Source organism: Venturia canescens, chromosome 9 (assembly GCF_019457755.1).
Source record: "Venturia canescens isolate UGA chromosome 9, ASM1945775v1, whole genome shotgun sequence".
Lineage (NCBI taxonomy): Eukaryota > Metazoa > Arthropoda > Insecta > Hymenoptera > Ichneumonidae > Venturia > Venturia canescens.
In genome coordinates, this window is record NC_057429.1 from 10,513,680 (window position 1) to 10,534,434 (window position 20,755).

Below are 20,755 nucleotides of genomic sequence, written 5' to 3' on the forward strand. Positions count from 1 at the left end.
GCTTCGTACTGCATCTCGAGCTTCCTGCTCTAGTCAGGCACGCATCCTTTCAAATAATTTTCGCAAATTTGACCAACTCACAACGCCCCCTCCGGATTTGGAACTCTCCCTGTTTCGATTCTCCTCGGAGTAGGGCCCCTTGCGCAGGCCCCTCGAGTGCATGACCCCCGACCGATACGAGGCTCGTCGCTGCCACTAAACCTCCGTTCGTAAAAAGCTTTTGACGTTGAGGGGTCCTCATCAAGATCGCCAATCTCGAAGGACCCTCCAATCGCTTTCTCCTCGCTCTCATACAAAAATCCACTTTTCTACACTGTCCACCGCTGCGAGCGTTCGCACGAGCTTCGAGTGCTCCAGAAAACCGTCCATCTGGAGTCGGTAAACAATAGAAGAGTCGACGAGAACCCATGAGATTTCGCTCTCGAATCGCATCTTTCCATTCGAATCTTTAACGACTCGGTGGTACCCTCCTGCGGAGGGAGCTCGCATCATCGATCGATAATCCGTTTTACCGACCGCTCACACTTCCGTGGATCATTCGAAGAAAAAACGGCCATTTTCATCGCCATTGGTAACTTAGCCACCGAGTTTTGGGGATCCACCGAATCGAGGGGCACCACTGCAAATCTCGTTCAGGGTCGAACGGGATTCCTACGTAATTGCGTTCCGGTATTTCGCCATGCGGAAATAAAAATGAAAGAAATAACAAAACATTCGATCGCGCCTTTTCGTAGCGAAGCTAACGAATCTTCCTCCGCCTCAATGGCAGACGGTCGGATTTTTCTCTCCGGTTATTTCGCTTCGCAAGTTTCAATTCCGTTTTTCGTGGCTTCACGAAATTCCGGGGGTTTCTCAATACTAAAATTCCGTTAAATCGTTCTTCGATGTCGCGAGAGCGCCAGCGAAAAACCTAATATACGATAATAACATTCCCAGAGTGTCCTCCTGGGAGCTGTGGCGCGATCTGGCAACATGGTCGGCAGAGAAGTCATCTCGAGAGGGAGCACTGCTCACAAGGACTCTAAACACACCTGAGAGGAAGATCGTGACGTGAAACCAGCCACGCGGAGTCAGTGTAAAATAAGCCGAATATTTGCCAGTAGTTTGTGAAAAAAGGCGGTAATAAACAGCCATTGAGGGGAAGCGACCTGCGTGGACGTTCGCAGTTCTCGATTTCTTGTGATTTTCCTGAGTGAATTTCGTTCGCGTCCCAACGACTAAGTGTCTAAAGTCATAAATAATTGTCAACCAAAATTTTCCGTCGAAAGTTTCAACCGAAAATTGGAAAGCTACCAAATTTTAGTGCCCCGAAATTCTCACGAGAGCGCGAATTCAAAGTTTTTTCCTCGCTTTTTGATGTACTGATTCGAGGAGAGGAAAAAAACACCGGCTTATCCGGAACAAATCCAACAGCGATATGACTTGAGGCTGACGTCGTTCGCCGAGCACAACAATCCCAATATTATTCCAAGGCAGCGAAGGTTGGTCGGTGTTTACGTTTTAATGTCCGTCGGAACCAATGAGCCAGCGATTAATCAAACTGGACGAATCCTAACAAATTCATTTCCACAATCGCATCATCGGAGTAGAAAAATAGTGTCAAATATTCCAGTTGTTCGGAGCAGTCGTAAAAAATAGTACGGAAATCATTATTTTTATGGTGTTTTTAAAAATTCGTTTTTTTATTTAAATAATTCAGCAGGAATTGGCACTAAACGAAATGAATTTTAATATTTCGTAGTGATTTTGTCGATAAATTGTTGTGATAATTAGCGTAAACAGACGGTGCGCGCGGTCGAGGCGTCGTAAAACTGCAAAACCTCGAGCAATTAATACGTAATCGAGTGCAGGACTCATCGTTGTCGTAGTAAAGGACAGAAAACTGGGAGCGGCAGAGGGTGGGAAGGAAAAAGGGGGGGGGGGGGGCGAATATGATGAGCCCTCGGAATCGGAGAGCTCTCAACGTTCGCAGTGTCATGGCTCGGGGGGAATGCAAATCAAATATTGATCGTGTAATTAGCGCCGATTGTGCCCTCGATCATTTCCGTTTTTATCTCGTTTGTCAAAGCTCTCGCGGCGGACAAAGCGAATTAGCGGCGATCGTAGAGAATGTCTTTTTGCTGTTTGTTTTTGCAATGCAATTGAGATATTTTTGTTTATTGTTTTTCGAAAGGTGACGCGATCTGAAAAACTCGTTGGCAGGTTCGAGATGTTTTTTGAAAAAACTCGAGATTCAAATAGACTTTTGAAACTCTGCGAATTCAATTTTCTTTCTTTCCAGCGTCGAAATAATGGGCACGAGAGTAGTTGCGGTTGGATCGAGCACCGGAGCCACCGGAGTCTCCGGCGAAGCTGGCTTGGCCGGCGTGCCCAGGCTCCTCGAGGACCTGGCGAGGTTGGCCGGTGACAAGGACTCCGCGGACATTATGTTCCTGCTGGGACGCGACGAGACTCCGGTCTACGGTCACCGGATCATCTTGCAAGCCAGGTACGAGGCGGAGGCGATCAGAGGATCATTTTTTCGAACCAAGTTTTCTTCAAAGAGATGAAAATCTTCGTGAGACAATCGCGCTTCATCGAGTCCTTTAACGAATGGGATGCTCGTCACGATCGCCACGGAAAAACTTGGGAGAGTTCTGTAGGAAGCAAAAGTCTCCTTTCGGTGGGAGAAGAATGGCGCGCATTTTAGACCACCAATTTTGCCTTCCAACGTTGAAGTATAATTGGGAAAAAGACGGCGAGCCCAGGGGCCGGGGCGGAACTCCGTTGCGGTCCGGCTCGAGCAGAACGCGGGGGAAAATGAAGTCGGGAAATTGTCGCGTATATAGAGCGCTGATGAGCGTTACTTTAATTAATATTCATCGCGAGCAGTCCTGACTTTTCGTGACGTTTTTCCTAATTGTTGCCATTGTCCTGATTCAAGATTTTCGTGGGGAATCAAGCCTCGGAATTTTCACAAGTGGATTTTAACTCTCGCGTTGGAAAGCGAAGTGGAAAAGGGATGGAAATTGGCAGCAAAAAAAGGTGAAACTTGGAGAAATCTGGCGGAAATTTGAGCGACGAGGCTTGACAAAAGACTGTTAAAAATGCAAAAAATTGACAAAAATCAATCGATTCGTAACGATCGTACCTCGTATTTCTTTCTCAAACTACTAAAAATCATTCTTCCTTCGATAAAACCATGAAAAAATTCATTAATTTCGTCCTCCATTAGAGCATTAATGATCGAAGGAGAAAAACAGACCAAATGAGCTTCTCCGGGTGGATTACATCGGGGGCAGAAAAAATTGCAAGTTTTTTCTTCCCATTGCAGATATTTCCATTTTTATTTACTTCCCGTTGACTGTTTTCCACTTTTCTGTGCTCTCTTCGATCTTGCGTATTTTCCCGCAGTTCCGTGAAGAGGTCACATGGAGTTTGGTCCCTTGGGAAATTTGCCTCCAAGCCGCGCACCGCTGGCTCACTCGGTTTTGGCAAGAGAACCGTGCTTTATTTTAATAAAAATTACGATTAACCGTTAATCAAGTCCTCCGGGAATGCGCACTTACCCGAGACTCTCTGATAACACGACTTTTTCTTCATCACGCTTCTCCGTCTCTTTCGCTCTCTCTCTTTCCTCCCGCCGCATCAATTTTCATTCCAAAGTAATCACACGTCGTTCCAATCGCAAGCGAGAATAACGCAAATTTTTGAAGAATCAATGATCAAAACAAGCACCGAGACGAACGACTCAGTTGCTTTTCTTCTTCGAAATCATTTGATCCTTTCTGCGTCAACAATCTCATGGCGAATGTCAAATTTTTTCGTATCGAATGTCAGAATGTTCATGCCCGAAGAATCGTATTTTATGGCTGTCTAAATTGGATCGATTTTTAATTTCTAATCAAAGATATTATCGCTTTCGTCGTCACGTACTTCATTGTTGTTGTGTACTTTTTTATAAACTTCGTAACAAGCGTACATTCCTCATACGGAAGGATGAATGATTTTTCATGCATAGTCGCCATAACCCTGTGTATTTTTCTTCATATTTAAGGATATATTGCACAGGCGATACAATGTTGCCATGCTAAACCATGCTAAAAACATAAAAAAAATCAAAATGATCAGAATTTTATAAAATTTGGTGAACATATTCTTTAGTGCCAAATTTGACAATACAAATTTTTTAAGATTTTTCTTCTGTACAGTTATCGAGTAATTGATCACTAAAGTTCACGTGTATAAGCATAGCGTTTCCATATATATAGGTATACATTCCGGGCATAAGAAATCTGCTTTAATGCGTAATTACTTGATAACTAAACAGAAGAAAATTTTGAAAAAATTTGTGTTTTCGCACTTGATTTTGAAGAACATTATCACCAAATTTGATCAATTTCTAATTATTTCGACTTTTGTATCATTCACCCTTAAGGATATTTGGTACAGGCTTACAATGTTGCAATGCTAAACCATGCTAAAAACATAAAAAAATTCAAAATGAACAGAATTTTATAAAATTTGGTGAACATACTCTTTAGTGACTAATTTGACAATACAAATTTTTTAAGATTTTTCTTCTGTACGCTTACCGAGTAATTGATCACTAAAGTTCACGTGTATAAGCATAGCGTTTCCATGGTATACATTCCGGGCATAAGAAATCTGCTTTAAGGAGTTTCGGTACAGGCGATACAATGTTGCCATGCTAATCCATGCTAAAAAAAATTTTAAATTCAAAAAGTTCAGAATTTTATAAAATTTGGTGAACATATTCTTTAGTGCCAAATTTGACGACACAAATTTTTTAAGATTTTTCTTCTACACAGTTATCGAGTAATTGATCACTAAAGTTTACGTGTATAAGCATAGCGTTTCCATATATATAGGTATACATTCCGGGCATAAGAAATCTGCTTTAATGCGTAATTACTCGATAACTAAGTAGAAGAAAATTTTGAAAAAATTTGAGTTTTCGCACTTGATGTTGAAGAACATTATCACCAAATTTGATCAATTTCTTAATATTTTGACTTCTGTACCGAAACTCCTTAATACGTAATTACTCGATAACTAAGGAGGAAGAAAATTTTGAAAAAAATTGTGTTTTCGCACTCGATGTTGAAGAACATTATCACCAAATTTGATCAATTTCTAATTATTTAGACTTTTGTACCAAATACATCGTTAAACACGTTTATTCCAATAATCTCAACAAGACGAACCCTTTAAAATTTGATATGCGTCTCGGTCGACAACCCATTTAAACTCTGTGAAAATTTTAAGACATATTCTTAAGAATGTCTCATGGTTCGATCGAATGAAAATGATTCTGACAGAGTCAGTGAAGAATTCGTTACCGAATTGCTCGAAAATTGGGAGTGAAATTTTGATCGGGAAAAATGGCCTCGCCACAGGGGAAACGGTGGTTGGTCGTTAGCGAAAAATCGGCAGTGACAAAAGGGAAGCAAATTCTTTGGCTCGAGTAATAATTCGAGCGAGGAAAGTGAGGGGATGAACAATTGACGTAGAATGGAGTCGGGGATGCCTTTGACAGTTGGGAAAGTCTGGTTGCACCGGTTCCGATGGTGAATGGAATTTGGTCGAACGTTGAAAATCTTTAGGGCGAGTGCGGAGAGGATTGTGAATGTCTATGAGAGGCGGAATAGGACGCGAGTGGCTTCTGACAAATCCAGCAAGTCCGTTTCCCCTCTCCCTCTTTTTGTCCGCGTGTCAAGATGACTTTTGTCTCTTTTCCGTCGATGCGTTGCGCCACGAAGCGAGGAAAAAATGGGCGCTGAATGATGGAGTGGGCGGCAAGGGAAATTGCGAGTGCTTCGAGGAGGCGACAAATACGAGTTTCGGCGGTATTGAATCGCCCGTTATTCGCAGATTCGAGGTCCCCTCAGCGACTTTTTTCTCCGACAGCGGCTCCGGCTAATAGACTGAGAGCAAAGCGATCGGAGATCGGCGAGTCGTTATGGTGTCATCGGTAGCTGACAATCTTGGCTTGATTTTTATTCTTCACCGAATAAGTGTCGGGAGCAGAGAAAAGCGGCGCGCGGAATTTCGTCCCTCTCATTTCGTTCTCGCAGCTTCGCTCGGAGATAAATTGCGTGATGGATTTTTGCACGCGACGAAAGACCGCAAAGCGCGTCAGTCAAGTTTATCGCTGCTTTATCAAACACACGCCGCGCAAGTCGAGCGGTTCTTTTTCCCTTTTTCTTTATTTCCGCGGAAGCCCCGTAGAGTCTCAAGGGACTAAGAGTCAGAGCTGTATAATCGTGGGCTTGGTCGTTAGCGTTGCTCGCGGCTACCCCGAGGCAACCTTCAACCCTTCCCGTCGCGAGAGGTACGAAGGTGAAAGAGATCACCGACACCGTTCGCTGTTGTACACAAGCGTCTGTGAAAATTTAACCTTTCGAAACGACCCCCCCTCCGCCTCATTCGTTTCCTCTCATTTTCTGTGGCGCACCGAACACCGCAAAACAGACCCTTATTTACCCTTTTTTCGGTCCATGCATTCCCGCTGCAATTCATCGTTTTCACAATTCCATTATCATGATTATTTTCACTCGCCGAAACGGAAACTAAATCTGGAAACGCCGTAACGGCGCTAGCTCGGCTCTCGTTGTCATTGCGCTGCAGAGAACGAAGCGAGTGATGATTGTGACGCTCATGCGAGTGCTGATTTTCTAGTGTGCCGCAATAATTGTTGCGAGATAATTAAAGAAGCAGCAGAGATCGTGAGGCGTTACGAACGAGGGAATTGTCTGTTCGTGCGCGGCTTTTATCGAATGGATTCGCGACCCAGTTCAGTTGTGTCCCGCGCGGAGGTTTCGTGACGACGTTAAAGCGCTTTTTCAAACGAGTAGAAAACGTGGACTTTTTAGCATTCCCTTTAGATTTTTCGGGGAGCGGGAGGGTCCAGGGGGAGAAAAAGGAAACGGGGACTAAGTTCATATACCCGGACATTCGCCTGGAGGGAACAGCAGCTCCGAAGCTGCGCGCCCTGAGCGCGGCTCTTCCCTTCGGCGGTCTCGCGAACGCGGAGCGCAGTCGGTGTCAAAGCTCCCTCTTTCTCGCCTTCCATTTGCGTCCGCTTCGGCATCGTGCTCGCGCCCTTTGACACATTTCTTTTGATTCGATACGAGCAGGCGCTCTTTGCACACGCTTTTGCTCCACCGCGCCACTTTCAATAGCTTTCATTCCCTCCGTCTCACTCTCTTTCCCAGCTTTTACAAGTTTTTGCGGCCCCTTAATGCTCTCCCATTCGACGCAATTCTCGGACTTGGCCCGACACTCGTACACACTGCTCGCTTTCATTACTTTTTCGACGAATGGTAGATCCCTCCGTGTACGTCCTCGAGAACCGAATCAGCGCGCGCCCTTTGAGCGGCCCTCCTTCAAAATGTTGCCTTCACTTTTGAGCAGCGACGAACCAACGTTGCGGCAGGTTATGTGGGTTAGGACCGTGCCGACGTCGGCGGATGTCGCTGTCGAGTTCTGCTTCGAGGCCTCCTCACAGAAGCGTTACGAACGAGGCATCGACTCCAGCTTCGGGATTTAACTTTTCCAGAAAATCCTCCGAGCCCCCTCCGAGCTCTGGAAGCCACCACGAAACCTGAACAACGCGAACCAGGTCGACCCGGAGCTCAGAATCGGCTCCCGAGGGATAGTCTCGTTCCAGGATGATTATAATTCAGTCTCCGTTGATGCGAGGGCCTCGAGAAACCGAGTACCACATAGGAACGACGTCTCTTCCACTCGAGGGCCTTCGCCCAGAATCCGCAGGCTCCGGTGCCGATGAGTAATCCTCCCGGCAAAAGGCGATCCGAATCCCGCTCATTGGAACAACTGCACGCCCCGGACGGGAGTGATTAAGGGCCCGGCTCGAGGAATTTTCGCGTAGTTCGTAGGATCAATTTGCAGGGGCAGTCGTTCGGCAGAGCTGCGCGGCAAGTCGGAGCCGTGACGCGGTGTCCCGTGGGCGGTAGTTACGTATCGCGCACCCTTGCCTAACGCAAGAGCTTGACTGACGAAGTCAATTAAGCGCTTTTGTTTGTGTCGCCGGAGCTGTTGATTCGAGTGAGTGAGATCGAGCGTGGCGATCTCGAAGAGGTGACCGGGGGCGGTTCTCCTCCTTGTGGGACCACAATTCACACGTATCGAGAGCCCGAGCTTTCAAAAGGGCGCACTCGAAGCCCTCTCGAGTCCGGGCTCCCGCAAGTTTGAGCCCTTCTCGCGGCGAGAGCGCCACGTCGCTGTGTCTTCCTACGCGAAACGAGGACAGCCGGCGAGCCGCTCCTCTCAGTCCCTGTAACACTGCACCCCCGATCCTCGGCTCGCTCGCACGAACCTTTTCGAGTGTTCGTTACCGGAAGGACGTACGCGCTGCGTCATACTGTACCCATATCTCTCACCACGGTACTCGGGGGTGTGAACGTGCCCGCGAGAAAAAAGGGTCTCACGGGGCGCGTCGCTCTTCTAACAACCTTCCACGCTCATATTCTTTCTCGAAATCGCGCTCCTCGCTTCGAGTCTTTCCGTTTTTAATGCTTCATCCGCTTTCGTGGGAAAATCATTACCGCTCCGTCGAGCCCGCTGTCTCAATCTTTTTTTGTGGAATAATTTTTTGTTGAATTTGAATAATTTGTTTCAGCGCGTCGATCGGGGAGTCGAAAGAATGATTTCTCTTTTATCTTACGATTGAAAAAAACGAGCTCGTTCGATTTCAGATGCAAAAATTTCACGGCCGCGAAGAGACTCGGGACACCCGGGAATCCTACACCCGTGAGAATGCCTCACGCACATCCAGAAACTTTCAGACAGTTCATTCACTACGTCTACACTGGAAAGGTACCGGACGACTCGTCCTTTCAGGGAGTTTCATTCAACCTCATTTTTCCTGTTTTTTATACACGATATTATAGAATTTGTTATTACAATATTTCGAAATTTTGCGTACCGATGACAGATCATGCTACAGGACAGTGGAATATTCGAAATGTTGGGATTGGCCCAAGAACTCGGAGTCGAAGAACTTTGGCGGAGCTGCGAGGACCACGTTTCGTCAACCCTCAGCCCTGGCAACGCCTGCGCCCTTCTGACAGCAGCCCTCGATGCACAGGAAAGAGTGCTCGGTAAGCTACGTTTCAAATTAGCCTCACAGCACTCCCCCCGAACTCCTATTTTCACACCGGAAATTCAACACTCCGTTTTCCGGCTCCGCGAATCCAGCATTTATCAATAATTCGACCCATCGTTTCTCTCATCGAGCTGTCGCGTGTCTCATCAATTTATAAAACTCCACTTTTCTGAGCTCTTTTTACATAAGTCGGTCATCGAAATTCCCGGGGAGACAAAACCTATATTTTATTAGCTTTTCAACATTTGGTATCACCCGAATTTTGTGCTCGAACGATTTTTTAGAAAAACCCTCGTTTCTCACGGCAAATAATGTTTATTTCGAAATAAAAAAACTGTTTTTAACTCTTAACCCTCTCGGACCGTATGTTGCTTCTACGCGATACGCGCTTCCAGGCCCAATAAAACTGCATCGGTCAGTAAGGTCGGGGTTTTAACTGACTATTTCCATCAAGCAAGGTTAGATTGCACCATAGAAACTCCTAAACCAAGAGATAAACTGCTTTAACCCATCGAAATATCAATATGAAGTCGGCGTTTCATGTTGAGTTGGCGTTGCGTGAAAAGGTGCTTTAGTTATCGCAAAAGAAAAGTGAGTACACATTTTTTTTTCGTACTCCAAACGTTATTTCCTTTCAAAGGGAAGCTAATATGATGTATTTAAGGTATTCGGTGCTAGATTCATTCGTAAATTTTCCTGATTTTGCTCCCCAAGGACCTGGTGCTGCGCGCAGCGAACATTCAAAAATTCATATTTCCCAACAAAAAAACTGAACCGTCACAATGGATTCGGAAACTAGAAAGTATTTTGAGATAAAATTATGAAGGGAATCATTTTCCGTCAACGCGAAATAGGTCTCGGTCTGAGAGGGTTAAAGTAATTCGGCCGTTCCATGACTAGTCAGGTTTGCAACTATTTTATCTTGATTTATTTGAAGTATAAATTATTAATAAAATTAATCAACACACACGTTGAAAATATTTTTATCACAAGAACAATGTTATAAGATGTTCCAAGAATATCTTTAAAAGATAATATTATAGGCGAATGAAAGCATGTATGGTGAGTCAGTCTGGAAAATACATTTGATGAAATTTCCGTGATTCCCGAATTTTCCCGAAGCTCAATGAGCCGTTACCAACAGTTCAACGTAATGACTGGCATCCGTTCTCGACGCGTCAAAAACTAAAGTTTTTTCATATTTTCCTTCTTAAAAGCTCCATAGTAAGGTGATGTTTTTTTTTTTTTTTTTTTTTTTTTTTTAAATAAATGGAATCTGTGATAAATTTTCTTCACGATATAAACTATTTCGGAGCTTTAACACCGTACAATTTTTTCAGAATTAAAATTATTGTCAGCTCTCCCATAGGGTACCGTGTTAAAAACTCAAAATTGTAAATGAAATAATTCAAAATTTTTCCCCGTAAGATACCCCGGAACTGTGCTTCACGCTATCAGGGGACCCTAAACTATCATTTACCGGAAATAAAGTTAACCTTCATCGTACTTTATCGACGAACAGCTGAACTACTTTAAGGTATTCCTTTCACGAACCGAAATATTCTAGAAATAACTGATTTTAAATAACAGTAAAGTAAAAGTGCATGCGAATAGATTGGCGAAATTTCAGGTTAGGTTATCGAACATTTAATAAATAATGAAAAGTTGAAAAATCGTAAAATTTATACGGGAGCTTACGGAGATTCCATCATCGCCACATTTCTATTAAATAATTCATATAATAAAATAATTCTAAATTCCTGATACAAACTGTCACACAGATGGAAAAAAATAGGGTTAGCGAAATAATGCTTAAAAGAGATAATTAACGATAGAAGTTGGAAAAATGGCAGTCCAATTTCGAGTGCCCCAATTTACACCACCAATAAAAAATACGGTCATGCGAAAAAAAATACCTTAAAATGAGCATGTATTCGCAACCTCGCAAACGGTATACATAGCGCCAGCTCGCATCCGTCGAGTCAGGTTGTCAGGTACGTTCTTGACGTTTCTATCGGTAACGTCACAACGCGGAGTCTCGGTTCGAAGTTCAGAAAATGGGCACGAGACGCCGCCGCGGTCGATTTGTTTGCGCAGAAGCAACGGCCAAAGAAACAGGGAAGAGGGAAGGAACGTGTTCCCGGCATTTTTCGTGCAAACGCGACTTCCACGACGAAAGAGCCGCGTTGTGCTGTCGAGTTTCGTGAGAAAACGTCAAGACAGTAAAATCATCAACAATGTCGTACAAAGGACCGCAAAAAGTGCAAAAGGTTATGGTACAACCCATAAATCTGATTTTTCGATATTTGCAAAACCGCTCGAGGGTTCAAGTGTGGCTTTTCGAAAATATTAACCTACGAATCGAGGGACACATCGTCGGCTTCGATGAATACATGAATCTCGTACTCGACGACGCTGAAGAGTATCACACCAAGACGAAAAATCGTAAACAACTCGGACGCATCATGCTCAAAGGCGACAACATAACACTCATTCAAAATACCAATCCCACTGCAAATTGATCTCAGCTTTAAATTCTAACCTCGAATTTTGGGAATTTTGGACTCCAGGCTTTGGAACTGCAGACATTCCGTTCCAACGCCAAATTTACGGACCCAACCTCAAAATAACTTCCAACTGTGAATTCTAGATCAATAAATGTAAAATACATCGTTCGCCGAATTTCGAATACTCGCTTCGAAACAATCATTTTTCAAGGAACTTTGAAAATCTTTGAAAAACAAAACTAGGGCGGCCAGTGTGTTTATACTTTCTCCGTGGTATTGATGACAAAATATCGTATCAAAAGATGACTAAATAGGAGTAAGAAAAAATCTAATTACAACCGAAAACGTGGTATTTTTCATGTTCTACGTGTCGATATTGTACTTTTTGGAAATACTGCGTTATGTACTCGCTGATAAGTATTTTTGTCATAATGATTTCATGGATTTTCATCCACGCTGAGTTTTGGAGGAGTAATTAAATTTTTTAAATAAATTCTTGGCTTTTGTCATTCATTTACCTGTCCCTTGAAAGAACGTTCAACTATTTTTTTTTGCAAAGAATTTCAATGCTTTTTTCATTGAAATGAATCTGATATTTTGAGTAATCCGAAAGAACAAACGATCTTTTTTACTGGAGGATAACAAACCGTATTCGAAAACTAGTTTTTGAACAGGTGCTGTAATAAAAATAGCTGTGCACGCCTCAAAAATATCAACATGTTACCGGTACATTATTTCTCTCGATAGTGTCACAGTAGAAATCTGTAACGGAGGAATTGAAAATAGAATCAATGTCATTTTCCAGGAGGGAAAGGAGCCTGTTCTTCGTTCATTGAACGCTGTTATGCTTTCATTGGAGAAAATGCAGTAGACACAGTGAAAACAACAGCATTTTGCAATCTTCCCAAAGATGCCCTTGTTACATTGATTTCGTCTGACTATCTTGGCCTCGAGGAAGAGGATGTTTGGAGAGCCGTGCTCAACTGGGCAAAGTATCAGGTTATTTTCTTCTCTTTTTTGCTAATTACCTGTTAATCCGCAGTTTGATAACGAAAGGAAGGGACTGTAAGTGATAAAAATGAACGAATAGGCAGGTGTGACGCAGCCGACTCAGCACTGGACCGAAGAAGAGAGAGTAAGAGTCTGTCAACATTTGGCAGGTGTTATAAATCATGTGAGGCTCTTACTAATCGACAGTCAAGTATTTGCCGAAGAAGTGGAACCAACAGGAGCTGTGCCAATCGAACTTTCTTTGGAAAGGTACGTGATCCACAATCACAGATGAAAATATTTCATTATTCATTATTTTTAGGGATTTTCCATATTTTTCATCGTTGTGTGTCATAACTTTTGAATTTATTGCTTTAGATATCGATACGCAGCATTGCCGAATAAATATTCTGAGATTTGTGCTGACAAACGTCTCCAACCAAGAGTCAGCCCTTTCTTGTTTCCAGGCTCCCAAATATTGTCACGTGACAAAACGGGCTTTCAGCGTTTGTTGAACCAGTGGTACGGTTCGGCCAAGCAAAGCTGGCGGTTAGTTTACAGGTGAGAATTCATTTTTTTGGCATTTATGAAATAATTACAGAATATTTATTCAAAGTTCATACAAAATTGCAGAGCCTCGAGCCATGGGTATTCGGCGGTCGCGTTTCACAGACACTGCGACGGAGTTTCTCCAACTTATGTAATAGCATTGGTGCGTAAGATTAATGTTAGATCTATGAGGAGTCCTTTTACCATGTTTTGTTGAGAGCGGTTGATAGATATTTTATTTATAAATTATATACCAATATTTCAGGGTGCTCGAGGTGAAATATGCGGTGGTTTTAGTGACGCTCCATGGGGCAAAACGAGCGCGAAAGGGCACTACATCTCGTCAGAAAAAGCATTTTTGTTCACACTTACGAACAATCAAGACGTACCCCCGACCAAGTACGACATTGTGAAAAAACCGTTCGCTATTTGCTATCATCCTGAGTAAGATTCAATTTGTTACTTCTACGATTTGCATTTAAAAGGTGCTTCGGAACTAAAGATGGTTTTCGAGTAAAAGAGGTTATAATAAATAGCGCGTAAAAATATCAAAAAAAGATTGAGACGCTTTGTTTCATTGGGAAATGATGTAAAATTTGGACTAACTTTTCGATATCCGATTATTCCACGAATCCCCGGATGAGGTTTTTTCAATTGATCCATAAGTTTTTCTTTTCGTTGTCCACAGCATCGGGCCGATTTTTGGAGCAGGGGCCGACCTACTGATCGCCAATAACTGCAACGTCAATATGGAGAGTTACAGCAATCTACCGCACAGCTACGACGGCGAACATGCTTCGAGTAGCGTTCTCATGGGAGATTATCATTTTTCCGTAATTGATTACGAAGTTTTTACACCGAGTCATCCGATCTCAAAATCGAGCCATTGAAATTCCGGAACGGATGGAGAATTCGTTATTTTTTGTACATAAACGAAACGAGGAGGGCTAATTCATAGTCCCGCGATCATTATTGTGGGGTTATTATCATTTCAACTGTCAAATTTACATTTACAGAAATAATAACAGCGAGAGTTTTGGAATTAAAAATCCTCCTTCCAAATGGTGTGATTTTTTCGACTTAATACTAACGCTCTTGCGGAGGCCATTTTTTGTGCATCGATTCATAAAACACGAATAAATTTTGTATCAAAACACTGTGATATATTCGGAAATTCTGTGCTCGAACCAACTGTGAGAATTGGGCACGGAAAAACTTAGATCTCATGTGCTGTAATTATTTCGTCAACCAGTCCTCTATTCTCACTCATAGCGCGGGCGATTGCTGCCTCCCTATTTAGTCTGTACACTCGCTGAATATTTTCAACGATTCCATCGAATTGTCTCATCAGGTTCTCTCTGTGGGTTTGCGCTATATCTTCAGGTCGCGACACTTTAGGACGTAATTGTGCTATCGCTCTTTTCAAAGCATTCAGCCTCTCCGAATCATTTTTCGGTGCCCCAGGTGTTCTTCTTATTATTTTGTGGTTATGTTCGTCGAATGTTACTGGTGAAGGTACATCATCTTTTTCTTTATCTCCGGATGGAATATCAACGATCTATCAGGAAAGAAAGCTCGTGAATAGTATACTCGTGCCACATATCAAAGGAATGAGAATAACCCGGATTGTGCAGTATCTTGATTAGAAAATTCTTGGTACGAATTGAGCGAGCCTCGATAAAATTTCGACTTTTTAACTCCCGACTGCGTGCCCGCACGGCGGGCAAAGCAAAGCTGGGAGCGTTTGACCACGATCAGCTGATTTTTACAAATTTTTTATGCACAATGTTCGTTGTACGTACGCTTTACTATATTCCGGACTCAATGATTTTTCAATTTTTTTCCCGTTAATTCTATTCGATACGACGGATGCCAAATCTTAAACCAGAAGTCGACTACAATAACGTTTTCATGGCCAATATCGTATCGAAATGGCTCTTTATGGAAGTTAAAAAAGTTCGATTCAAAGGTACTCAATATTATTTCCAACTTACGTTGACACTTTCGAAGGAGGAATGAACTTGGACGATCGCACAAGCGAGAAGAAGCAACATCACGGTGCAGTTGCGTCTCTCCATAATCGATAGAAACAACGAAATTCAAAAGGATACCGAAGAGGTTAGAGCCTGACTTTTTACAGCGATGAAGACTGTTGAAATTCTTTAATATATCATACTGCTTTTATACGATTTTGGGAGGCTACACGACGCAATTTTCACAGCTATTATAGTTTTATCGAATATATTCCATGTTGACATTCCATTGAAATTAGAGAGTATGCGAAACACTCGCGATAACGTACGCTAGAGAGCAAACAGAGAAGTGGACCAATCAACGATAGAAAAATAAGGAAAGTGTTGTTACTTCGAGGTTACTTCGAGCCAACATACGTGCAATGATGATTATTTTTATTTTTAGCTTGTATTTTCGTCTATTCGGCACGTTCTACAGCTTTGATAATTTTTCTATGACAAATTATTTGCTCAGCTACGACGTTACTTATTTTCGTGATCGATCACGAAGTTTTTAAACGCGATTCGAGGATGAGCGACGGTTTTTCCTTGTAAGTGAACGAAAAGGCAAGGAGTGCTTTATAGCCCTGCGATAATTTTGTGCTTTTTTATTTCAACTTTACAATTGAGAATATTGGTCGATTTTTGATAATATTATGGAAGTGAGACTTTTTTAATTTAATATTCTCCTTCTAAATGACGCAATTTTTTCTACCCGATAGCAACACTCCTAAAAGCCGTTTTTCGTGCGTCGCTTCACAAAACATTAATAAATTTCATAATAAAAACGAAATAAAACAAAATTAGAAAATGCCTGTGCTTTTGAAACCCAAATTTAATCATCTTACTGCAAGAATTGTGAGAACTCTTTGAGAACTAGGTACAAGAATAATTCAGTCATGTGCTTCAACTATTTGGTTAACCAATCCCTCATTTTCGAGCATTGCCTGCACGGTCGCCAGCTCCCTGCTTATCCTCCTTTGTTCCATTAACCTTGCTACTATTCTTTCAAATTCTCTTAACAGATCGTTGCGTTGGGTACGCGCTATATCTTCGGGTCGCGACACGATCGGTGTTACATGGTTGTTTTCCAACGCTTTTTTTAGTTTCTCCAACTTCTTATTAGCGTTCTTCGATGCTCCCGGTGTCCTTCTTATCCTTTTGTCGGCCTGACCGACAGATTTCACCGGTAAAAATGAATGTTTCTCTTCTTCATCTCCGGACGGAAGATCAACGCTCGACTAGAAGAAAAAATATGGCTTGGAAAAAAATGAGAATTATACGGATTGTGAAAAAATGTCCTATTGAGGGATCTTTCGTACGAATTAATTATTTTTCAATTCTCGATCCGTCAATATGTGATCAGTCCGTTGAATCGTTTAAGAAAATAAGACTTTAATGGTTAGACCGTGCCATAGAACAGGAATGATGAATTGAGCGTAAGAAATGAGCGCGAGCCTCGATGAAATTTTGACCTTATGTAAGGTTAACTTTTCCGGACTCGTTTATTTTTCAATTTTCGCTTCGTCAATGATTAGTCCGTCGAATTATTTGTAACCATTTGACTATAAAACTCACCTCGTTTTCGGCTGCGATTCCATTCGATCCGATCGCTGCCAAACCATCTTGGGCCTAAAGAAAATTCACGAATATTAAACCCCAGAAGTCGTCCTCGTCGATCTACAAATTATCTATTTTTTAATGTTCCACTTCAACGTTTTTCTGGCCAATACAGTAAATTGTTGATTATGGAAATGAACAGAGTTTTATTCGGAATGTGCTCGATGTTATTTCTGACTTACGTTGACACCTTCGAGGGAGGAATAAATCTGGACGGTCGCAAAAACGAGAAGCAACATCGCCGTGTAATTACGTCTCTCCATAATTGCTAAGTACAACGTAATTCAATGGGATATTGAAGAGGTTGGTGCCTGAATGAAATGGTTATATTTAGGGTGAAATTCACTGTAAAATTTAGCGTGATATGTTTTACTGCGGGGACAAATTAAGGAGGGTGGCTAGGGACGATACAATGTTGCCATGCTAAACCATGTAAAATACATTAAAAATTTCAAAATGATAAGAATTTAATAAAATTTGGTGAACATATTCTTTAGAGTTAAATTTGAAAATACAATTTTTTTCAGATTTTTCTTCTGTACAGTTATCGAGTAATTGATCACTAAAGTTCACGTGTATAAGCATAGCGTTTCCATATATATAGGATAGGTATACATTCCGGGCATAAGAAATCTGCTTTAATGCGTAATTACTCGATAACTAAGCAGAAGAAAATTTTGAAAAAAATTGTGTCTTCGCATTTGATGTTGAAGAACATTATCACCAAATTTGATCAATTTCTTATCAATTCGACGAACGTAGCCACCCTCCTTAACGAAAAGTATTCATTCCTGTAACGCACTGCAATATTTTTAATATTTTGCGGAAATTTCATGCTTTTGACAGTAAATATTGCAGACAGGAGGTCAAAATTTACTAAATACTTCGATAAAAGTCCCTACTTTGAACAATAAATATTGTTTAATTTATAGGAAAATTCAATTTTTGTCTTATAATTTCACGAATCGCAGCTCGTAACCGCACTATCGGTACTCACGATAATTTTACAAATTTAATTCTCTCCGTGTACAGACGATCTTTCGAGCGACGAAGACTGTTTAAAATTTTCGAAATTCATGCTGTTTTTATATGTTTGCCGGAGGTTTTATGACGCATTTTTGATTCTTTTATTTGAATTAATTCATATTGTACTTTATCGATATCGGCCCGAGATGACAGAAAATTGAGAAGCGCTCACGATTTATGGCTTTTATAACACTAAAAACTGCGGAAAGTATGCAAACATAGGTTTATTTTTTTCGTATGTCGACGGGTTTCTCTCGCACGCTCTTCGCTCAGCTCCTATCGAATCGTCATTAAAAACACTTGCGATATTCGACTCATTAGAAAAATCTTTGTGAAGTAGAAACAACGCTAAAAGAGAGCGAATTAATATAATTGTTATCCAATTTACGTGCTTCGAGGAGCGCTTTCATTGCTGATTATTATTGTTTTGCAATCGAGTACAAAATTTTCTCAACCATGTAGTATTAAAATCAACCAATGTAAACTCAAAAATCAACTCAGAATTTGTCATTCGTTGTAAGAGGGAAGGGGTGATTCATCCCGCGATCATGGCCAGGTTACTTATTTAAAAACACCCGAAATTACATTTGCAGATAAAATGACAGCGGGAGTTTTGAAATCAAGGGGTGGCCGCGTGCTTTAGAAAGTTAAAAAAATCGATTGTTTTCGGGAATGTTTTTAGGATGGTTGGAAATAACTCACCACATCAAACTTTTCGGTATAATTTCAAGGATATTTCAAAAGTATAAAAACATTTTTTCAATGTGAGAAATACTAATTTCTACATGGTTTATATGTGCCAAATTAGTAATGCTCCCATTAAAAAAATGTTTTTGTATTCTTGAAATATACTTGAAACTACACCGAAAAGTTCGCAACACGGTGAGTTATTTCCGTCTATGCAAAAACATTCTCGAAGAAGCGACCGATGTTTTTTGACTTTTTAAAGCAGGACCCCCCTTAACGCTTATGAAGGACGTTTTTTGGTGTATCGTTTTATTAAAACATGAATAAGTTTACATCTAAAATGCACAAGAGTGCAAATCCAAATTTCTTCATCCACTGACAAGTTGGTCGACGATTTTCTTCGAACTCTTCGAAAACTCCGCGCTTCGGTCAGCTCTGAAGTTGGACTCACGAACTTAGGGTCCATTCATCAGAATTATTTGGTCAACCAGGTTTTCATGTTCTAAAAGAGCGCGGAGGTACGCTTCGTTCCTTCTTATTCGGTGCACTCGCATTAGATCTGCGACAATTCGGTTAAAATCTCTTATCAAGTTGTCGCGTTGGACTCGAATTAGATCTCCGGATTGCGGCACTGCAGGCGTGACTCCGGATGATGCCAGGGCTTTTTTCAATTTCTCCAACTTCTCGGAGCTGTTATTCGGTGCCCCAGGTGTTCTCCTTATCCTTCGATCAGCGTGACCGGCAAATATCACTGGCGAAGATGGATCATTTGGTTCTTCATCGCCGGGTAGAACATCAACGGCCGACTAGGAAAATAAGACTTGAATAATTAAACCGTGCCGTAGAACAAGAATGATGAATTGGGCGTAAGCAATGAGCGCGAGGCTCGATGAAATTTTGGCTTTTTGTAAGGTTAACTTTTCCGGACTCGATTATTTTTTTCAATTTTCGATTCGTCCATGATTGGTCCGTTGAATTATTTGTAACCATTTGAAACTCACCTCGTTTTCGGCTGCGATTCGATTGGATCCGATCGCCGCCAAATCATCTTCGGCCTAAAGAAAATTTACGAACATTAAACCAAAAGTCGACTACAAGAACGTTCTTCTAGCCAATAATAGTAAATGGTTGATTATGGAAATGAAAAAAGTTCGATTCGAAATGTGCTCAATGTTATTTCTAACTTACGTTGACACCTTCGAAGGAGGAATGAACCTGAACGATCGCACAAACAAGAAGCAACATCACCGTGTAATTATGTTTCTCCATAATAGCCAAGTACAACGAAATTCTAGCGACGAAGACTGTTGAAAGTTTTCGAAATTTTTTCTGCTTATATATACGTCGGCGAGAGCGGAGTCATTACGCACTTTGCACCCATCTTTTCTATTGAATTGGCATTTTTGTTTTATTGACATTTATATAGTTGAAGTGGAAGCAAACTAGGAACACTTGCGATTGGCGAGTTTGCCGCAGCGGTAAAGCAGTGGAAAGTTTTTAAAGTTCTTCTTTTATTTCTTGATGAGATGCTCTGTCACGCATTCTGCCCAGCTTTTCTTCATTAAAACCACTTGTGATATTCAATGCAAAAAAACAATTTTTAAATATCATAGATGCGGAGACACGAATTGAAACTAGATAAATTTAACCAGCGAAGTAGGAACGTCGGCGAATGACACGAAAATTATAAAATTCTTGGCTGAAATTTCTTCGATATGAAAAGAGCGATCGATGGCCAACACGTGAATAAATTTAATGAGACTTTATCGACCTCTCTATCGAAGTATTCCGTTTCAACATAATATCCTAACTTCGTTATATATTTTGGCTATTAAATGAATCCTGAAGGAGCTGAAATATTGGTTGAAGAATCGTGGTTTTGTGAGGAGTGTAAATTTCGTTTGGAAGTGATAAAATATCGTTGCAACATTGGAAGTTTCGCGTTCCATGCACGAAATAATTTTGTCTGACATATTCAGCAAAGTTTTTTATAGTAAAAAAAAAAATTTTGATGGATTCTTGAGAAATGTTTTACTCAGAATATTCCTGCACGTGGAAAAAATTATTTTTATTTCTTATTTTTCGAATATCATTATTAGTTATCTGTATTCTATTATTCTGAGAATTTCGGCTTGTTTGCTAGGAATTTATTCCACATCATGAACCAGCGCGGGTGTATTTCTATCTGGAATTAGAAAGATAAAGAAAGAGGGACAGAGACAGGGAGACAGAGA

The 20,755-nt window shown here is 41.4% G+C and overlaps 2 protein-coding genes and 2 long non-coding RNA genes across 4 annotated transcripts; 1 reads left to right on the plus strand and 3 right to left on the minus strand.

Annotated features, from left to right (window-relative positions):
* The first annotated feature begins 748 nt into the window (after positions 1-748).
* On the plus strand, positions 749-14,395 carry LOC122415980 (serine-enriched protein). Its single transcript, XM_043428609.1, has 10 exons — positions 749-1,481; positions 2,282-2,488; positions 8,721-8,841; positions 8,960-9,125; positions 12,443-12,636; positions 12,728-12,897; positions 13,006-13,188; positions 13,261-13,339; positions 13,442-13,620; positions 13,865-14,395. Exons 2-10 carry the CDS (start codon positions 2,292-2,294, stop codon positions 14,064-14,066), a joined length of 1,491 nt encoding a protein of 496 aa, XP_043284544.1. The 5' UTR covers positions 749-1,481; positions 2,282-2,291; the 3' UTR covers positions 14,067-14,395.
* LOC122415981 (uncharacterized) lies at positions 14,143-15,507 on the minus strand. The gene is made up of 2 exons (XR_006262038.1): positions 15,171-15,507; positions 14,143-14,734 (listed from the first exon to the last, which is right to left on the minus strand). It is a non-coding gene; the product is annotated as an uncharacterized lncRNA (long non-coding RNA).
* A 165-nt stretch (positions 15,508-15,672) lies between these two features.
* Positions 15,673-17,243, minus strand: LOC122415982 (uncharacterized). The gene is made up of 3 exons (XR_006262039.1): positions 16,991-17,243; positions 16,767-16,868; positions 15,673-16,429 (listed from the first exon to the last, which is right to left on the minus strand). It is a non-coding gene; the product is annotated as an uncharacterized lncRNA (long non-coding RNA).
* Positions 17,244-17,639: 396 nt separating this feature from the next.
* Positions 17,640-19,987, minus strand: LOC122415771 (uncharacterized). The gene is made up of 3 exons (XM_043428211.1): positions 19,710-19,987; positions 19,523-19,576; positions 17,640-19,327 (listed from the first exon to the last, which is right to left on the minus strand). The coding sequence occupies exons 1-3, from the start codon at positions 19,788-19,790 to the stop codon at positions 18,977-18,979; spliced, it is 486 nt and encodes a 161-aa protein (XP_043284146.1). The 5' UTR covers positions 19,791-19,987; the 3' UTR covers positions 17,640-18,976.
* Positions 19,988-20,755: the final 768 nt, after the last annotated feature.